The sequence below is a fragment of the Gigantopelta aegis genome, chromosome 10, assembly GCF_016097555.1.
Source record: "Gigantopelta aegis isolate Gae_Host chromosome 10, Gae_host_genome, whole genome shotgun sequence".
Lineage (NCBI taxonomy): Eukaryota > Metazoa > Mollusca > Gastropoda > Neomphalida > Peltospiridae > Gigantopelta > Gigantopelta aegis.
The window spans coordinates 1413838-1430622 of NC_054708.1; the positions used below are offsets into that span (position 1 = coordinate 1413838).

Here is a 16785-nt window from a genome sequence, read left to right on the forward strand (position 1 = left end):
AGGTGTCGAGTTCTAAGTGTCTTTATATTTAACCATCGGGTTTCTGATCTAGAGATATTAATATTTGTTTTCTGCAGGTATCGTGTTATAAGTGTCTTTATATTTAACCATCAGGTTTCTGATCTAGAGATATTAATCTTTGTTTTCTGCAGGTATCGTGTTATAAGTGTCTTTATATTTAACCATCAGGTTTCTGATCTAGAGATATTAATCTTTGTTTTCTGCAGGTGTCGAGTTCTAAGTGTCTTTATATTTAACCATCGGGTTTCTGATCTAGAGATATTAATATTTGTTTTCTGCAGGTATCGTGTTATAAGTGTCTTTATATTTAACCATCAGGTTTCTGATCTGGAGATATTAATATTTGTTTTCTGCAGGTGTCGAGTTATAAGTGTCTTTATATTTAACCATCAGGTTTCTGATCTAGAGATATTAATATTTGTTTTCTGCAGGTGTCGAGTTCTAAGTGTCTTTATATTTAACCATCAGGTTTCTGATCTGGAGATATTAATCTTTGTTTTCTGCAGGTGTCGTGTTCTAAGTGTCTTTATATTTAACCATCAGGTTTCTGATCTAGAGATATTAATCTTTGTTTTCTGCAGGTGTCGAGTTCTAAGTGTCTTTATATTTAACCATCGGGTTTCTGATCTAGAGATATTAATATTTGTTTTCTGCAGGTATCGTGTTATAAGTGTCTTTATATTTAACCATCAGGTTTCTGATCTGGAGATATTAATATTTGTTTTCTGCAGGTGTCGAGTTATAAGTGTCTTTATATTTAACCATCAGGTTTCTGATCTAGAGATATTAATATTTGTTTTCTGCAGGTGTCGAGTTCTAAGTGTCTTTATATTTAACCATCAGGTTTCTGATCTGGAGATATTAATCTTTGTTTTCTGCAGGTGTCGTGTTCTAAGTGTCTTTATATTTAACCATCAGGTTTCTGATCTGGAGATATTAATATTTGTTTTCTGCAGGTGTCGTGTTATAAGTGTCTTTATATTTAACCATCAGGTTTCTGATCTAGAGATATTAATCTTTGTTTTCTGCAGGTATCGTGTTATAAGTGTCTTTATATTTAACCATCATGTTTCTGATCTAGAGATATTAATATTTGTTTTCTGCAGGTATCGAGTTATAAGTGTCTTTATATTTAACCATCAGGTTTCTGATCTAGAGATATTAATATTTGTTTTCTGCAGGTGTCGAGTTATAAGTGTCTTTATATTTAACCATCAGGTTTCTGATCTGGAGATATTAATATTTGTTTTCTGTAGGTGTCGAGTTCTAAGTGTCTTTATATTTAACCATCAGGTTTCTGATCTGGAGATATTAATATTTGTTTTCTGCAGGTGTCGTGTTATAAGTGTCTTTATATTTAACCATCAGGTTTCTGATCTAGAGATATTAATCTTTGTTTTCTGCAGGTGTCGTGTTATAAGTGTCTTTATATTTAACCATCAGGTTTCTGATCTAGAGATATTAATCTTTGTTTTCTGCAGGTGTCGTGTTATAAGTGTCTTTATATTTAACCATCAGGTTTCTGATCTAGAGATATTAATCTTTGTTTTCTGCAGGTGTCGAGTTCTAAGTGTCTTTATATTTAACCATCGGGTTTCTGATCTAGAGATATTAATCTTTGTTTTCTGCAGGTGTCGAGTTCTAAGTGTCTTTATATTTAACCATCAGGTTTCTGATCTAGAGATATTAATATTTGTTTTCTGCAGGTATCGTGTTATAAGTGTCTTTATATTTAACCATCAGGTTTCTGATCTAGAGATATTAATCTTTGTTTTCTGCAGGTATCGTGTTATAAGTGTCTTTATATTTAACCATCAGGTTTCTGATCTAGAGATATTAATCTTTGTTTTCTGCAGGTATCGAGTTATAAGTGTCTTTATATTTAACCATCAGGTTTCTGATCTAGAGCGACAACTTGAGGAGTTGAACGAGAAGTTTGAAACTGTTCACAAAGATTCCAGACTCCAGCAAGTGGAGCTCACAGAAAGTGAAAAAGGTCAAACACAAAATACACTATTACTGTCATTTAAAAAAAAAAAAAAAAAAAATTATATTTAAATATTTTTGTTCATAACCAACCATACAGTAATACAAAATTATATAATAGATTTTGTTTTGATTTTTTGTTTTTTACAGAACCATAACCAACAATAGAACAATAAATATATATATATATTTTTTTAAATTATTATTTAAATAATTTTGTTCATAACCACTCATGTAGTAATACAAAATTAGATAATAGATTTTGTTTGGACAGCAATAGAAAAATAAATAAATAAATGTATGTATATAATAATCACTCATGACAATAGGAACATGTAAATGCCAAGGCAGTAAGTTTCTTTATTTTGATAGCATACTTCATTCAGTTACATATTTTATAATTGTTCTCATTTCTGATTTTAAATATATCAACATATTAATGTCATTAATAATATAAATTATGGACAAGGTCTAGTATGTTGAAAAACTTCTGCAGTCTGATGATAGGTTTTGCAAACAGCAAAATATTTCAAACAATTAATTAACTCACGGTAGACTGTTTCAGTATTAAAATGTTTGGATAATTAAATAAGCAAATACACAACTGAATTATGTTACGTAAATACAGGCCTGTAAACATTACAGTAACAATCGTTTGATTCATGCATTGGTTTTGCAATTTTATTTGGTGTCACTGATTTACCACTTGCGTACAATTTATTGAATGATCAGTCTGAGGCGTATATCTTTCGGAATGCTGAGTATCTTAACTGGATTATACCACATAGTCTGATTTGTGGAAGGTTTACTGTAAACATTCTAATCTGATGATAATAAGCTGGTTTGATGAACACACAAAGATTCGTTGTTGGTGTGGAAGCCAAGTATATTAATTAGATTATACTACATAATAATATGTGTGAAATGCTTATTGTAAACATTCTAATCTGATGATAATAAGCTGGTTTGATGAACACACAAAGATTCGTTGTTGGTGTGGAAGCCAAGTATATTAATTAGATTATACTACATAATAATATGTGTGAAATGCTTATTGTAAACATTCTAATCTGATGATAATAAGCTGATCTAATGAACACACAAAGATTCGTTATTGACATGGAATGCCGAGTTGTGAATGAGATTTTATAACTTACCAGTGATATGCATGTCATAAACCCATGTGATAATTTAGTGTATTTACCCGGTTAATAATGGTATGCAAATCTGCAAGGTCTCTTGGTAATGTGTTGCTGTGGATGGGTCATTTGCTTACAAGCCAACAAGACCTGTGTACCTGAGTGTAATGTTTTCAAATATTTAGTTAAAATGCAGAGCCTCGACAAATACTGATTAACATAGACTCTGTTGATATTTTCCATATTAAAAAATACTTGTGATGAATCCTTTATATACCACATAATAATATTTTTGAAATGTTTATTGTAAACATTCTGATCTGATGATGATAATCTGGTTTCAGACAAAGACTCGTTGTTGGTGCGGAATGCCGAATTGTCACAGCAGATGGAGACGCATCGTCAGCAGACCGTGGAGAGACAACAAGAGTTACAGGACGAGATCGCCGACAAGTCTCAGACCATTGACAAGCTGAGGCTGTCGGTGTCACAATTTGAAGAGAAAGTATCAGAGTACAAGTCACAGGTACTGGTGTAGATGGGTCGTAGTAAACATTGACAAACTGAAGCAGTCGGTGTCACAATTTGAAGAGAAAGTATCTGAGTACAAGTCACAGGTACTGGTGTAGATGGGTCGTAGTAAACATTGACAAGCTGAGGCTGTCGGTGTCACAATTTGAAGAGAAAGTATCAGAGTACAAGTCACAGTTACTTGTGTAGATGGGTAGTAAATATTGACAAGCTAGAAATGACTATTCAGGACATTTAGTGACATATTTAGTTCATACTTTGTAATGTTAACTTTTTCTGATGATACACCTGTTCATCAGTATGATGATGTGGTAAATACATGATTTGTGGAAAATTATTATTAGCCAGTTTATTGAGTTGAACAATAATGAATGAATTTTAAAAGAAATCCCATTTTGAAAAATATATCGGTATTTGGTTAATTGAATGAGTGTCAGTCATCAATATAATCATGTAATAAATATATGATTGACAGTAAATGTTTGTTAAATATCAATATGTCCGACACCTGACACTGGCAGGTTAAACATTGGATTCCTCAATTTTGGATGTATTACATCAGTTTGTCACTAATAGATTGTCTTTATTTAATGTATTATTTGTCTGTTGTGTGAAAGTCATCCCAGATGATGTGTTCTATTCATCACAGATACAACACTTTGAAAGTGCCCAGACCCAGTCTATAGAAAAAAACATTGCCCACGATGAACTTGAGAAAACTGTAAGGTCATTGCAAGATCAGATTGCAGAGAAAAATAAGGTGAGCATCTATGTAATATTATTGAAATTATTTGACATCTTTGGAAAGTGCCATTGTTCCACATGACAAAGAATCATAGTCTCTAAAAGAAGTTTTATATTTGATGTGGATTTCCAAGATGTAAAATATGTTATTTGGCAAATCTTTCAAATTACCACTTTAACATGTTGTTAAAAGTCCTTTTGGAAGTTAAAGACCAATAGACACAATTGTGTACTTTCTACTGAATTAAAAAAGAGAGTTTTATTTTCATGGTTTCGACAGAGTTTGTATTTTTAGAAATTATTAATGATGTATGTGGCCAGTAAAACTGAACTGCCATCATGTTAAGACTTCTGTTTTCTTCATTTCAACCTGACACAGAATATGTATTTGTTTAATTACTAATGAAGTATATGGCCAGTAAAACTGAACTACCATCACGTCAAGTCCTCTCTTTACTTCATTTCAACCTGACACAGAATATGTATTTGTTTAATTAGTAATGAAGTATGTGGCCAGTAAAACTGACCTGCCATCACATTAAGACTTCTCTATACTTCATTTCAACCTTACCCAGATGTTGAAGAAACAGGAGCAGACACTGAAGGATCTCCGGATAACCCTGCAGCGCGAGTTAAAGGTGCAATCTCTGCCGAACGATGAGTCCTCGGAGCTGAGGGAATCGTCCAACTCCCCAGTCACCAGCAGGAAGTCCGACTCGAACCGGCGTTCGGACCAGTACAAGCACAACGCGTCTGAGCCGTGGAACAACCCGCATCTCACTCATAAGAACCAGATGGGCGACCAGTCGTATGCACAGGTCTCGGCCGCCGCCCTCGAGAGTCAGGACGATGCCAAGCTGAAACGCGGCATGGCGGGGATACGGCAGGAGCTCGACAAAGACGTTAACTTCCAGTACCTCAAACACGTCATACTCAAGTTCTGTTGTAGCAGGGAGGCGGAGGTAGGTCTTGTTTCATTTTAGTATGCAATGTTATTAGACCCCTACCTGTCAATCTGGAGGGGACTATAGGTTTATCTCCGTCCTTCTGTCCATCCGTCCATCCATCCATCCATCCGTCCATCTGTTCATCTCACATATAGTTTTCTGGATGTTTTTTCACAATGCCTTGAGATATTGAGCTGAAATTTTGTGTATAGTTTTATCATATACTGTGACAGATCAAGTTTGACAGAGTTATGGCCCTTGAACTTAGGAGAAAGAAAACTTTTTTTTCCAGGATTTGTTTTTGTAATGCCTCAAGATATTGAGCTGAATTTTGTGTATAGCTTTATCATGTTCTGTTACTGGTTAAGTTTGACTTTTACAGCAATTTACCAATTTTTTTACAGAGTAATGGCCCTTGAACTTAGGAGATATGAAAATTATATTTTAGGATGTTTTTTTTTTTTGGCAGTGCCTGAAAATATGGAGCTAAAATTTTGTGCACATGTTTACTATGTACTATTACAGATCAAGTCTGACTTTCATGTTCACTATGTACTATTACAGATCAAGTCTGACTTTGGTGTTTACTGTGTACTATTACAGATCAAGTCTGACTTTGATGTTCACTATGTACTATTACAGATCAAGTCTGACTTTCATGTTCACTGTGTACTGTTACAGATCAAGTCTGACTTTGATGTTCACTGTGTACTGTTACAGATCAAGTCTGACTTTGATGTTCACTGTGTACTGTTACAGATCAAGTCTGACTTTGATGTTCACTGTGTACTGTTACAGATCAAGTCTGACTTTGATGTTCACTGTGTACTGTTACAGATCAAGTCTGACTTTGATGTTTACTGTGTACTGTTACAGATCAAGTCTGACTTTGATGTTTACTGTGTACTGTTACAGATCAAGTCTGACTTTGATGTTTACTGTGTACTGTTACAGATCAAGTCTGACTTTGATGTTTACTATGTACTATTACAGATCAAGTCTGACTTTCATGCCGATTTTCACAGAGTTAAATTTAGGAGATATAAACATTTGTTCAGCACAGTAGGGGAGGTGTATTGTTTCAGCAGTACTCACAAAATGCTTGTTTTTATTTAAGTACATCTAACAAACATGATTACCAAATCTGAAACTATCCACAACATTTGAACTATTTTCAGTTTCACTTTTTTATACTGCTCTTTACAATCTTTTTTATTTAACGTTTCATATTTTTATATTGATGATAATCATCGATTATTTCATATATTTAGCATTGTTTGACACCCAAAAGCCAATGTATTATTTGTGCTGGGTTGATGTGAAACATTCATTCATTCATTAAAGGTCCTATAAAGTTGAAACTGCAATATTTAGTTGTGTTCACATTTATTTGTAATGAATAACTACAAATTAATTGATCCCACGCATAATCTTTACTCCATAATCAACTCAAGAATAATAAAGGTTTAAAGTTTTGTACTGGATGACAAGAGGGGTTTCTCGAATAATTTGTGGCTAAATTATGTGGTCGCCATCTTTGTTTCTTTATCAGTTGTCTGTAAAAATTATTGGGAAAAGTTAGTGTGTTGATTGTGTACACATAAAACAGTGATGTCACCAGTTAATGTGTGTGATGCACTCATGATTTTGCCCTAAAAAAACATTAATCTAGTAAATAGAATTATTTAGTTGTAATTTTTTATAGGCATGTAACTGAAGATACAAACTTTATGTTTTAATGCAAAAATTAATAAATATTTTTGGCGGGAACCACCATTATTGCAACTTTGACATTGCACCTATAATTAATTCAGTTGGACAGCTCCACTGCAGTTTCATCTGTATTTCCTAGTTTGGCTTTAACATAATACCTAGTATGTTTTTTCACTTTCAGTCACTTCAGCTGATAAAGGCGCTGTCCATGTTACTCCACTTCAGCCGTGACGAGCAGGAGTTGATTAAACAGACTCTACAATGGAAAATGTCATGGTTTGGACCGAAACCACGCGTAGGTCAAGGTCAGACGTCTAAAATCATTCCTCCTTCGTACTGACGTGGAGAGAACTACCGACCACCAGTGTCTTTCATACAACAGTGTCATCTCCAAAAAGTGCTGAAAAAACATCATCATTTATTTATTGCTATTGTGTCCATGTATTCAGTGTCTTCATAATGTGGAAATTACAGTGTATTTGACAGTATGGTATCCATATACTGACATTGATTCATAATGTGGAAACTACAGTGTATTTGACAGTATGGTATCCATATACTGACATTGATTCATAATGTGGAAATCACAGTGTATTTGACAGTATGGTATCCATATACTGACATTGATTCATAATGTGGAAATTACAGTGTATTTGACAGTATGGTATCCATATACTGACATTGATTCATAATGTGGAAATCACAGTGTATTTGACAGTATGGTATCCATATATTGACAATTTCTTCAAAATATATAAATTAGTATATCACATGATATGATATCCATATATTGACTGATTTCATAATGTAGAAATGACAAAGTGTATTTGATGATATGGTATCCATATATTGACATTGTCTTCATAATGTGGAAATCACAGCATATCTGATATTGTATCCAAGTATTGACATTGATTAATAATGTGGAAATTACCCTGTATCTGATGGTATGGTATACATATATTGACGCTGTCTTCATAATGTGGAATTTACACTGTATTTGATAGTATGGTATCCACATATTGACACTGTCTACATAATGTGAAATTTACACTGTATTTGATGGTATGGTATCTGTGTACTGAAAGTTTCCTCATAAAATGGAGAGTCAGTGTATCCGATAAATGTTTGACACAAACTTACAATTCACCGAGGCCTAGTGTGTCTTCATACGGTGGAGAAATAGTCGGTGAACCTGACAATAGTGTGTTTGAAGTGTGTGGTTGTGACGGTCTTGTATTAATATATTGAAACTGTCTTCTAGCAGAAAATATACCAAGGATGCATTTACAAGACATTTCAATGGTGCCAGTGTCTTCATGTGTGGAAAACAAACAAACCAAGTTTTATGTCATTGTTAAGAAGAAGACAAACAATCAGCAAATATTGTTGTATAGGTGAAATATTGTTCAGTAATCATCAAGACGGAAAGAGTGTTCTCACTGAAGTTGGAAAGTGTTGGTGTTAGTTGGATCGCTATGAGACTGATGTTTTAGAACACTGTTTCTAGGACTTATGCATATTACTAGTTTTGTATTTAGGGGCAAGATTCACATAGTGAATTCATTTTATTATGTTTAAATGAATAAAGCTGTGAATATGTATAAAAGATGTACTGTACCAAGTACTGGTTGGCCATTTACATATCTAACTAAAGCTATGTTGTATTTTGATGATGTAATTCTATCATTTTGACAACATAGCTACTGATACTATAAAAGAAATGAATATATGTTGAGATGATTTGTAGGATCACAACAATAGTAAATATATATAGAGATTATTATACGAGCTTGTGTGTCGTACTGATTTTACAAAACAAGTGTCAGAATTTTTGCATTGCCCAAGCAAAAGCGAGGGTAATACATAAATCCTGACAAGATTTTCGTAAAATCAGTATGAATAACAAGGACCGTCTCAAAATGTTTTAATCACAACTAGAAGGAGACGACAAAATGACGCCATATTTCACATGCAAAGTTATTACACGTGTGCTTCGTATGATTATTATTAACTCGGTTATGTTGAACCATGTGAATAATAAAGCTGTATATGACCAATTTCAGAAAATATTATGAACCATATCCTGCCAAAAGACTTGACACAGTTTTTAATTGGGAAGTTTTTCCCCCAAAAATGGCAGAAATGTTTTATAAATTGAATGAAAGAAATAAGAAAGAAAGAAATGTTTTATTTAATAATGCACTCAATACATTTTAATTATAGTTATATGGTGTGAGGTTTTATAAATTGAAGTTATAAGATGGTATCACACAAGACATAATAATATCACCTGTTTGCTTCAGAGCTGGTATTCATTTATATGTTACCGGTGCAAACATTCACATGTAAGTGATTTTAGTCATTAGTGTGATTACTGCATTTTAAGCAAAATAAAAGATATATTTTATTGATAATCATTGATAAGAGTATTTTTGATACTTGTTAAAGTGACTTTTAGAACATTTAATGATTGACAAGATGACTAATTGGTGGTTCAGCTGAATTTAAAGTTGCATAACTTGACATGCAAACAGAATGATGGCAGATTTCGCCATTTAAGGGGAGCTGAATCTCTTGCTCCCTATCACTGCCCTGATATTAGTTCAAGGAGTAATTTTTAGCTCTCCTTAAGCAGTGTTCTCATGCGATTACTCATACCAACTTGTTGTATGCAATTGAATCATTTTTGTAGGGCTGACAAATCGCATGTGACAAGTCAATGCAAATAATGGCCGCTTTAGCACGTGGATTTATATGGTATCGGTAATATCTTAAATGGCTCCCCATAATCACTCCCCTCACTTGTTTTTCATGGAATTTCATAGAATTTTACTGCCACTTTCTCTCCTTTGACTTCCATCTAATTTCTTTCCAATCTGGCAGCTTCTCCAATCTTTCAACTTCTTTTACTGTTCACATCCCAGTCTTTGTCTTTCCAACCACAAAATAATTATAGGATATTAAACAAGCTTCCATTTTGTATCATGTTTATGTCCTTAGTGAAATAAATTTCACTTGTCACGAGTTTTAGCAAGTGATAATAAAAATTATTTCAAGAGGGACATCAACATGATACAATATGGTAGCGAGTTTAATATTCTATTTATTATTACCCATAATCGATCTTAATTTATATCACTCATTCCTGTAATGTTGTAGTACGCCAATTGGTGACATCACAAAGTATTATGTCCCAACTGGTGTTCTAGTGGGATGTATCACTTTGATATGTACCAAGATATTTTTAACCATATGGGTAAGCAATATTTCATATGTAACTGGGAGAGGAATAATTTTTGGAGGTTTAAATGTTTTTTAAATACCACATCCATTCTCAGTCCTGTTAGGCATCAAACAGGTTAATATCAAACTACTGAGCTTTGTCTCCTTGTCAGCATTAATATAACATTCATTCATCTGTTTGTTCATTCATCCATATACTTTCATTCATTCATTCATTCATTCATTCATTCATTCATTCATTCATTTATACAATGACATTCATTCATTCATTTATATTGATTCTCTTACATCCATTTCTTCACATGCATCCATTTATATTCATTGATTAAAATGTGTTAAACTTGTTGTGTGTTATCTCCGGAGAGGTTATTAATCTCTTCAGCTGGTCTTGGTTTACCATCAATTCCAATATGGTCAACCTTTTTATTGACCTGTACTTCTGTCCATGATTTCAAATAACAGAAATACCTTCTTTTTATTCTACTAAATTTTTCTCAGTACACTATGTACATTTACCAAATGAAAATCATGTTACTTGTGATTTTTATTTTCCTACCAATATATATGTATGCAAACTATTACTACAGATATACAATTACCAAATGACAACCATGCAATTGGCGATCTCTATATTCACAATATAGACTTTTGTACATATACGTGTACTTATTATTATATATTATTATGTATGAACTATTACTGTGTAGCCATACAATTAAAGGCCTAATTACACAGGAGGGCTGATATGGAAAGGGTCGAACGAAAAGCAATAAATTGTGTGGTTGATGTAATTAGACACAGCATGGAAAACCTGTCAATAAGTTTTTTTTACTATTATATGATGAGAAAGCTGATAGAAAGAAATTTCTGTTGGGTCTACTTGAAAGAAAGTTGTACCAAATAAAGAGAGTGATTGTACAATGTATTGGACCAAAGAAACAATAACTTGTATTTACCCATGGAATACGCCACGAAATATAAAGATAATCATGTTATAAAGTATGTGTATGTCTTTGCATGTTTATAGCAATATACAGGTATGTACACACATTAGAGGAGGAAGAAGGAAATGGTTTAACGACACACTCGACACATTTTATTGACGGTTATATGGCGTCGGACATATCATTAAAGACCACACAGATATTGAGGATGGAAAGCAGCTGTTGCTACTTTGTGGGCTACTCTTTTCGATTAGCAGCAAGGGATCTTTTATATGCACCATCACATAGACAGGATACCACATACCATGGTCTTTGATGTACCAGTTGCGGTGCATTGGCTGGAGCGAGAAATAGCCCAGTTGGCCCACTGACGGGGATCGATCTAAAACCGACCATGCATCAAGCGAGTGCTTTACCACTGGGCTATGTCTAGCCCCTATCAGGGGAGGATGCAGACTTTTTCAAGGGAGAGAGTGCAATGTTTAAAAAGAGCACCAACAATACTCAAAAATAGGCTTAGCATATCCATATGGCAATCTTCCACAGATACACCAAACTGACCACATATATATACACATGTGTATCCATAGGGCAATATTCCACAGATACACCAAGATACACCAAACTGACCACATATATATATATACATGTGTATCCAATCTGGCAATCTTCCACAGATACACAAAACTGACCACATATATATACATGTGTATCCAATCTGGGCAAGTGCCGTTGTATTAGAATACTAGAAATTTGTTTTGTTTGTTTATGTATAGTATATATAAAAACATAAACAAACAAAACAAATTTCTAGTGTTCTAATACAACAGCACTTGCACAGGTTGGGTGAAATCTTAATTTTTCTGTGTAACATTTTGTAAAAATCTCTTCGTGTTCTATTCATAGCAGTTTTGTGCTTTTTTGCTGGATTGTTCCTCACTCATAATAATTGGATCTATTGAACAGCACTAGTTTTTCCTTCCTGCTCTTCAGTGAAATTAGGCCTTAACAAACGTTAACAATGTTACCTGTGATCTCTGTCTTCATAATACAATTTTACACATGTATATTACATACATGTATATTAGGAACATCCAAAAAGACCATTGCCGTACCTGTTTTCATATGAACAAGGTCATTTGTTTCATCAGCATGTTTTCATTATGGTCACATTGTACCTTAGTGCATTTAGTATGGCCCTTGGAACCAAATCTATCCCCTCACTGCAACATAACTTTTAGTTTAAGAAGTAGATAAACGTTTGAGTGCAAGGTCATGTCCATAACAAGGGTGGGGTACCAACTTGAAGCCAACTTCAGTAGCTGGTGAAACAAAAACATGAGCTGTGTAAGCTGACACATTGTCGAGCAGACTTTTTCAGCTCATCTGAAAAGCTCAAGCTTGTAATTCCCACTTATGGTGATACCTTTATAAAAAATATTTAATTATCACAATTCCTTTAAAATCCAATACAACTGAAACCATAAGTTTCCCCACAAAAAAAACCTCTTTTGATTTGCTTTGGATGACGTGAGCTAGTGCTGTAGTCACACTGGAAAGAAATCTGTTTTAACCAATTTTAGATATGAAGTGTATTTATTTGAAAACTATTAAAAAGTGGCTAATTTAAACAACAATTTATCAGCCAAATACTAAATTTTGTAGCCACTGTGTATAAAAGTTAGCAATTTTCAAATTTGGCGATGGGCAGAGTGAGCCCTGCTAGTGTGCTTTCTTGTTTGGTTTCTCTATCAACAGAACGAAATCTGGTCTGGTGCTTATAAAACGTTGAGTCTAGACTCGAGACTAATATATTAAGAGTCCAACATGTGAATGTCATGGCAGCGCCATACAAATTATATGTGTGTGACGTCATTAGAGATTGAGTCTGGACTCTAAAAGTTTTTAAAACATGGGGCCCAGGTTTTATCTTGTATAATTAAAAACAAAATCTGAGTTTTTAATTTTAATTTGTTTTTAAGACGTCACAAATCTATAACACGGAGACAAAAACATATTTTCAAGGCAGCCCAAACATACATGGATGATGTATTTCCATTTCAGTATGGGACTACGTGACAACCCAAACATACATGGATGATGTATTTCCATTTCAGTATGGGACTACGTGACAACCCAAACATACATGGATGATGTATTTCCATTTCAGTATGGGACTACGTGACAACCCAAACATACATGGATGATGTATTTCCATTTTAGTATGGGACTACGTGACAACCCAAACATACATGGATGATGTATTCCCATTTCAGTATGGGACTACGTGACAACCCAAACATACATGGATGATGTATTCCCATTTCAGTATGGGACTACGTGACAACCCAAACATACATGGATGATGTATTCCCATTTCAGTATGGGACTACGTGACAACCCAAACATACATGGATGATGTATTTCCATTTCAGTATGGGACTACGTGACAACCCAAACATACATGGATGATGTATTTCCATTTCAGTATGGGACTACGTGACAACCCAAACATACATGGATGATGTATTTCCATTTCAGTATGGGACTATGTGACAACCCAAACATACATGGATGATGTATTCCCATTTCAGTATGGGACTACGTGACAACCCAAACATACATGGATGATGTATTTCCATTTTAGTATGGGACTACATGACAAGGCTTTGCTACAAGCTTGCTCATTGCTGTCAGTTGAACTATCTCGGTATCATTCAAGCCTGGGGTACACGAAACCTGCAGTGTATGCCGGGTAATCATTCCCCCATGTGGGATCATACACTCGGGAGACACACACATAATCGAACCTGTGAAGTGGGTGAAACTCAGTGTATGTGGCCTTACATTGAGCCTATCTGTGTACCCACTCTTGGTTGGAATTGGTACGGGAATTTTAAAAAATCACCCTTTTCATCTTGCATAATGATTTGACTTATAAATTATAATTGGTCTTCCAGAAAATGCATCAAAAGAGAAGTTAAAATATCGAGTCTGCATCGTGGTACAAAACTGTCTAAACTGGACCTTGAACAAACCAGAATACTGTCAAAACCAACCAAGTTTCTTGGTACCAAATTTTCTAAATTCTAAAATACGACCCTCTAAACACCGGATCCTGTCTAACTAGGATAAATATTAGAACCTAGCGTGATCTGGTTTAGACATGTTTCACTGTAGTAGTAACTGAACACAGTGTAACTACACACACCGGATCCTGTCTAACTAGGATAAATATTAGAACCTAGCGTGATCTGGTTTAGACATGTTTCACTGTAGTAGTAACTGAACACAGTGTAACTACACATAACTTATTTATAATGTGTTTCACTGTAGTAGTAACTGAACACAGTGTAACTACACATAACTTATTTATAATGTGTTTCACTGTAATAACTGAACACAGTGTAACTACACATAACCTATTTATAATGTGCTCAGTGGTAATATTATAAATTACCATGTCATCAATATTTGATAGTTTTTATCAGTTGATGTTTGGATGTCCTGACTATTAATTATTACATACATGCAGTTAACAGATGCCCATCATGTTATTTGTGATTTCACTGTTGTGTTTGTATACCGGTATTATATTTATTTTTGGTTGTTGTTTTTTATGATATATGCAAATCCATGATATAAATTGATTGTACTTGGTGTTGTATATGATCCCTTTGATATATTTTAAGTACTGGAAATGAATTCTTCTGACATGAATCTATGTTGAGAGGGCTCAAGATGTAACCATCTTCAGTGTTAATAAAACATCACCACCTGTTGTACTTTTTCTGTTATTTCTTATGAACTTGGATTTGTAAATGTGTCCATATATTCCCTGGAATAGGTGATTGTGTGACAGTGTAATCCCTTGGATAGGTGATTGTGTGTCAGTATATTTCCTTGGATATGTGATTGTTTGTCAGTGTATAAACTCAGATAGGTGATTGTGTGTCCCATGTATTCCCTCAGATAGGTGATTGTGTGTCCATGTATTCCCTCAGATAGGTGATTGTGTGTCCCATGTATTCCCTCAGATAGGTGATTGTGTGTCCCATGTATTCCCTCAGATAGGTGATTGTGTGTCCCATGTATTCCCTCAGATATGTGATTGTGTGTCCCATGTATTCCCTCAGATATGTGATTGTATGTCCATGTATTCATTCAGATATGTGATTGTATGTTTATTCACTCAGATATGTGATTGTGTGTCCGTGTATTCCCTCAGATATGTGATTGTGTCCGTGTATACACTCAGATATGTGATTGTGTGTTCATGTATTCCCTCATATATGTGATTGTGTGTCCATGTATTCCCTCATATGTGATTGTGTGTTCATGTATTCCCTCATATATGTGATTGTGTGTTCATGTATTCCCTCAGATATGTGATTGTGTGTTCATGTATTCCCTCATATATGTGATTGTGTGTTCGTGTATACACTCATAGGTGATTGTGTGTCCATGTATTCCCTCAGATAGGTGATTCTGTGTCCCATGTATCCTCTCAGATATGTGATTGTGTGTCCGTGTATACACTCATATAGGTGATTGTGTGTCTGTGTATTCCCTCAGATACGTGATTGTGTGTCTGTGTATTCCCTCAAATAGGTGATTGTGTCCATGTTTTCCCTCAGATATGTGATTGTGTGTCCGTGTATATACACAGATATGTGATTGTGTGTCTGTGTATTCATTCAGATATGTCATTGTATGTCTGTGTATACACTCAGATATGCGATTGTGTTTCCATGTATTCCCTCAGATATGTGATTGTGTGTCCCATGTATTCCCTCAGATATGTGATTGTATGTCCGTGTATTCCCTCAGATATGTGATTGTGTGTCCAATGTATTCCCTCAGATATGTGATTGTATATCCCATGTATTCCCTCAGATATGTGATTGTGTGTCCCATGTATTCCCTCAGATATGTGATTGTATGTCCATGTATTCCCTCAGATATGTGATTGTATGTCCGTGTATTCCCTCTGATATGTGATTGTATGTCCGTGTATTCATTCAGATATGTGATTGTGTGTTCATGTATTCCCTCATATATGTGATTGTGTGTCCATGTATTCCCTCAGATATGTGATTGTGTGTCCATGTATATACTCAGATATGTGATTGTGTGTCCGTGTATACACTCACATATGTGACTGTGTGTCCATGTATTCCCTCAGATAGGTGGGTGATTGTCCATGTATTCCCTCAGATAGGTGAATGTGTGTCTGTATACACTCAGATATGTGATTGTGTGTCCATGTATTCCCTCAGATAGGTGACTGTGTCCGTGTATTCCCTCAGATAGGTGATTGTGTGTCCATGTATTCCCTCAGATAGGTGATTGTGTGTTCATGTATTCCCTCAGATAGGTGATTGTGTGTCCATGATTCCCTCAGATATGTGATTGTGTGTCCATGTATATATTCAGATATGTGATTGTGTGTCCATGTATTCCCTGAGATATGTGACTGTGTGTATATTCCCTCAGATAGGTGATTGTGTGTCC

The 16785-nt window shown here is 34.6% G+C and overlaps 1 protein-coding gene across 2 annotated transcripts in view; it reads left to right on the forward strand.

The window, feature by feature from the left end:
• LOC121382791 (golgin subfamily A member 1-like) overlaps window positions 1-15052 on the forward strand; it is a 47769-nt gene extending 32717 nt beyond the window's left edge. For both annotated transcript variants that reach the window (XM_041512397.1, XM_041512398.1), the window contains 5 exons: window positions 1915-2017; window positions 3491-3672; window positions 4327-4437; window positions 4997-5383; window positions 7263-15052. In XM_041512397.1, coding sequence (XP_041368331.1) covers window positions 1915-2017; window positions 3491-3672; window positions 4327-4437; window positions 4997-5383; window positions 7263-7421 — 942 coding nt within the window. In that variant the 3' untranslated portion in view covers window positions 7422-15052. The remainder of the gene's footprint in view (window positions 1-1914; window positions 2018-3490; window positions 3673-4326; window positions 4438-4996; window positions 5384-7262) is intronic.
• Window positions 15053-16785: the final 1733 nt, after the last annotated feature.